The following is a 5249-nucleotide window of genomic DNA, read 5'->3' as shown; positions in this document are numbered from 1 at the left end:
AAATAATTATTCTTATTTTAAAATATATTATAAATAAAAATAAATTATATAAATTAAGTATCACATTTCACCAAAAAAGGGAGGGGGGAATAATTACACTCTCCTTCCCTAAAATTTGGTGTAATTACACGTAAACCCCATGTAGTTTGTGAAATTACATTTAACATTCTTGAGATTTGCTTTCATCTAACAAATAAGTCCTTCTATTAGTCATAATTCACCTAATTTGCTCACATGAGCAAAAAAATGGGAAAAAGAATCTATAGTTATACTTCTGATTGACTTACTATTGATTTATTGCAGGTCAAATAAATTTTTTTATGACCAAATTATCGTCATACGTTAATGCATGTGAGGAAGTAATTTTACTGTTATAGGGGTAGTTTAGTTTAAAAAAATTGTTTAATTTAAGTCAGTAATAAGTCAATTAAGGGTGAATATCAACTTTCAATTATTTTTTCTATTGATATAAACAAATTAGTGAATTTTGATTAACAGATGACTTATTTGTTAGACGAAAGCAAACATCAGGATCTGTTTGAATGTAATTTTTTAAACCAATGGAAGTTTATGTGTAATTAAACCACATGAACTTTACATATTTTTTAAGATAATAATTCATAGCCAACTTGAGTCTTATGCAGTTTAATGGATAAAATCAAGATAAAATATAAATTCGCAGCAGCCTCTCCACTCCAAACCAATTCCAAAACTCTCCGTCATAAAGAAAATTATATAATCGTGAGATTTCACGTCTTCTTTGACTCTACATATAATAATTTGTCAATAATTAAAAAATATCCTTCGGAAAAGAATAATTAAAAAATATCGTGTACTCCACTAATATTATTTTTTTTTATAACTAAACAAAACACGATTGTTGATTAAACAACTATTATTTATTCTAAAAAGATATATTTTTCAGTCTAATTAAATAAATGATAGAAAAAGTGGATTATGAATTATAATTTTTAAGATTTTTTTGTAAAAAAAAAATTATGGACTAAGTGAATTTTTTCACAAATTTTTAAATTTTTTCATTCACAATGTCTGATTTTTTTATACATTTTATTTTAAGAAAAAGAAAAAAAATATAGCAAGGGCATAGTTTATAATTCTAAATCTCCATCCAAGAATTACATTATAATTGCAAATATTAGGAGGGTATTTTGAAATTTTACAAACAATGAGGGGTATTTAATAATTATGTCAAACCTTAGGGGAGCTCGTTGTAACTTATCCTACTAATTATTGATAAATGAAATTCATGCAACTGATTTATTCGCAAAACGCTTATTTTAAGTGCTTATCAACTTATTGTTGAAAATAGTATTTTTATTTTACAACTTGTGTTTTTGAGTTCTCTAAATTAAGTTGATCTAAACCAAAAATTATAAGCAACTTCTTACCATTTTATCAGTAAAATCGAAAATTATTTTTACAATCCCTCTAACTTCGTTTCCTCGTTCACTTTTAAATTTTTACTATTACTTAAGTTATAACTATTTACACCACAAATAAGACGTTACGACAAACGCTCTTTTAGAAAAAAAGAAAGAAAAGAAACAGTACAGCGAAACAATCAATAAATGCATACAGACTAGAAAATTAGAGAATCTTAAAACTTTCAACTCCAAACATATGGACAATTAAACAAACAGAAGATTAAATCATCAAACACAAACAAACATGGTAATTTAATAATGCAAAATGTTAGGGCAAATGCAGGACATGATGCACCAATTTTGTTGACTTTTTAGGGTTAGGGATTTGAATAATTGATGAGGCTGGAGCAACTGGAGCTGCAAGCATTTGGGACAACTCGTATCTGGCCTGCTCCCATCAATCCCTCTATCATTCTTGTTATATAAATATACACCATTTATTAATTAATAACCTGAAAATTAAATATTACACACTCATGCAAACGACTAATTATTTTAAGCTATATAGCTTCAGATTCCCACTACAAAAATCAACATACTGTACAACATTGCTAGGACATGGCATTGATTGTACTTATATATTTTTTTAGTTATGTTTTCACCGGCCATTTATACGTTGTAAATATGCTGGCAATAGGAGCGTATTCGATGTGTGTTATATAAATTTTTATTGTATCTATTTTATTTGGAGATAGATATAAGATTAAGATATTTTAATTTTAAAACATGCCGATCTATTTTGTTAAATAGAAACAAATGTGAAAGATATTATGTAATTTTTCAAATTATAGGAGTTTTACATATAATTACAACAAATCGTAGAAAAAAACAATGTAATTATTTCCCAGATAACAGTGAACAGACGTTTGAAAGTATTTCGTTGTTTTTAACATATTCGAAAGGTTTTAATCATTTTGTGGAATTTGAGTGTGGTCCCATTTATATATATTAATGTTGATATTAATTATAAAGAGAGACAGTGAACACATATATGCTTGCAACCTACCAAAAGGGAATATATAGAGACCTAATGTTTTGATTTGGTTCCATTTAATTATTATAATTTTCATCATGTATATTAGGAGTCATACCTAATATGAAAATAACGAAATAAGTCGCGGCTACACCAACTTTTAATTATTTTTTCCCGTTTGGTCTGTAGAAATCTAATTTCACAATCATACCCCATTGATTTTGATTGATTGAGTCCACTTAATTTTTTATTTGGCTACAGAATTAATATTATCAATGTCCCGGTATTTTTTCGGATTTAAATGATTTGGAATTTTAAATAAATATTTATGGGGTTTAGATATCTTTAAATTTGTATTAATTTTTTGAACTGAAAATTGGCAATTTAAATATGTTATAGATTTAGCTTGATGATTGAGCATGTTTTAATCCTACCAAAATTAGATATTTTTCCCCAACTTTATACGAAAGATAAATAACAACAAAATGATGAAGACGAATTCTTCTACAATTTGACATAATTATAAATACTCAATTAATGTATTCCTTTTATTAGTTCTAAAAACATATACAGTTCTTTTATTGAATTAAGTGAATAAATTTTTTTAATGAATTTTTCATCTAACTAGTCTAATTTTTTATTTATTTTAAAAATACAATAAAAACAAAATATATAATTTTGAGTATTGGTCCTTACATAATTTTTTAATTTAGAATAAAAGACATTAATTATATAATAAAAAATATATATAATTATGATAAATATAAAGAAAGTAACAACAAAGAAAAAAGGTAAAGAGAAAGTATGTGAGAGGATGGGGAACACATGCTTGGGCGGCAAGCAGGCAGCAGAGTCGTAGTTTCTACGAACATGACTCACCTTTGTCGTCACGTGTTTACCCTAACGTCAGCGCTCACTTCGCTCTCTGCTCACATCTCATTTCCCGGAGCCCCCCTCTCTCTCTCTCCTCTTTCTCTCTCTTGTCATTTTGTTACTTCTATATATGAATCCTCTCCGCCGCCTCATTTTCATTCTCACTGCTTCTCTCTCTCTCTCTTCTCTTTCTTGAATTCTTCTTCTCTGCAAGACTGGGACACACATATCAAACATCTCCTGCGAATTTGCTAATTATAATCAGAAATGGGTGGTTGTTTCTCCTCTGAATCCGATTACTCTCATCGTCAGAGGCTCACTGCAAATGTGGTCTCCGTCAATGGAGAATTGCGGCAGTACCCTCTCCCCATCACAGTCTCGCAAGTGCTTCACTTTGAGGCCGGGTCTCCGGGTTCTTTCTTCGTCTGCAGCTCCGACGGGTTGTACTTCGACGATTACATACCGTCTCTCGACGCGGAGGACGAGTTGGAGTCGGCACAGATCTACTTCGTGCTGCCGGTTGCTAAGCTTCAACATCGCCTCGCAGCCGCCGACATGGCTGCTTTAGCTGTTAAGGCCAGCGCGGCGCTCACCGCTTCCGATCGCCGGCGAAGCAGGAAGGCTCGGATTTCCCCTGTTTTGGCGGCGGAGGAAGATCCTCAATCCAACCATCAAATCCTCAACAAAATCAGTCCCCTCAGCGGAAAAAGTGGGAGTAAAGGTAGTAGCAGTTCGTCGGGGTTAGGGATTTCGAGATCCGGTTCAATGAGGAAGTTGCAGAGGAACTCTTCCCGACGAGCTAAACTGGCCGTTCGATCATTCAAGTTGAGGCTGACCACAATCAATGAAGGATCTGTTCTCTACAATTGATGATGATAATCATATGCTAAAATGGGAGATGATGAATGTTGATTCTTGGGTTTGATGGGAGATCTCTTGTTTGGATTTTTGGGAGAACGGGAGAGTCTCTTTGAGGAGGAAATTCAAATAAGTAAATATTTTTAGGCATTGGATGCATATATGTAAGTATGTATGTAAGTTACCCCCCAAAAAGGAAAAGAGTATTTATGTATCTAATCTATTCCCATTTTGAATTTGTTAGGGAAAATATGATTGATTTGGTCATCTAGTTTTAAATTCTTGATTCTGGCATTTTCTCATCAAATTTGTAGATAATTACATTCTCAATTCGATACAACAATTTTAGTATTTCGAACTTATTCATAAAATATTAGTAATAAGATTTTGTAGATATAACAATTTACAATCGAAAATATAATAATAAAATCTTCGGTGCGGATATCTCGCTTTTTTTAAGAAGATTTAAGCCCACTGCAGCAAAATTCTCACTTGTTTCCTCCAAAATATAATAGCTCGACAACGTTGTATAGCTTTAACTCACTCCTGACAAGTAGTTGAGTCCAAAGCTCCACCAAGAAAAAACTCCTTCCAAAAAAAAATGTTACGATGATAATCATCCACCAACACACAAACTTCAACATAAATGATAGAAATATGAAGAGACATATATCATAATTTAGATATTAATATGCAATACATATATATATATATATACACACTAACATAAGACATGTAAATTGAAGATCAAACATATGCAAAATAAATTGTACATGCAATTCGGACTGAAAAATAAATAAAAATATTCAATACTTGAAAGATTCCTTAAACTTAATGAATCAAATATAAACAATATCTTTCGTTTGATACAAGTTTCAAGTTTGATTTGAATTTGAAACCAACGATCGGCTTTCAAGTTCAATTCGAATATATTTCAAATTAATATGAAAAAATAATAAAATATATATCTGAACATATGTATACAGTTATTTTAGTTCAAATTGTGCTTCATGCAATTTGACTTAATTCTGATCAGATATAATATTGCAAGCTGGATAAAATTCAAACAACGATGTATTTAATTTGACTTAATTCGTTTA

General features: G+C 30.5%; 1 protein-coding gene across 1 annotated transcript; it reads left to right on the top strand.

Moving 5' to 3' along the window:
* Positions 1-3392: 3392 nt before the first annotated feature.
* LOC105158850 (uncharacterized) lies at positions 3393-4416 on the top strand. The gene has a single exon (XM_011075744.3). The coding sequence runs from the start codon at positions 3559-3561 to the stop codon at positions 4159-4161; it is 603 nt and encodes a 200-aa protein (XP_011074046.1). The 5' UTR covers positions 3393-3558; the 3' UTR covers positions 4162-4416.
* Positions 4417-5249: the final 833 nt, after the last annotated feature.

This window comes from Sesamum indicum, linkage group LG3, assembly GCF_026168435.1.
Source record: "Sesamum indicum cultivar Baizhima isolate 11 linkage group LG3, ASM2616843v1, whole genome shotgun sequence".
In the NCBI taxonomy this organism is placed as follows: Eukaryota; Viridiplantae; Streptophyta; class Magnoliopsida; order Lamiales; family Pedaliaceae; genus Sesamum; species Sesamum indicum.
Note: the sequence above shows the minus strand (reverse complement) of the source record. Positions and strands in the feature narration are given on the sequence as shown.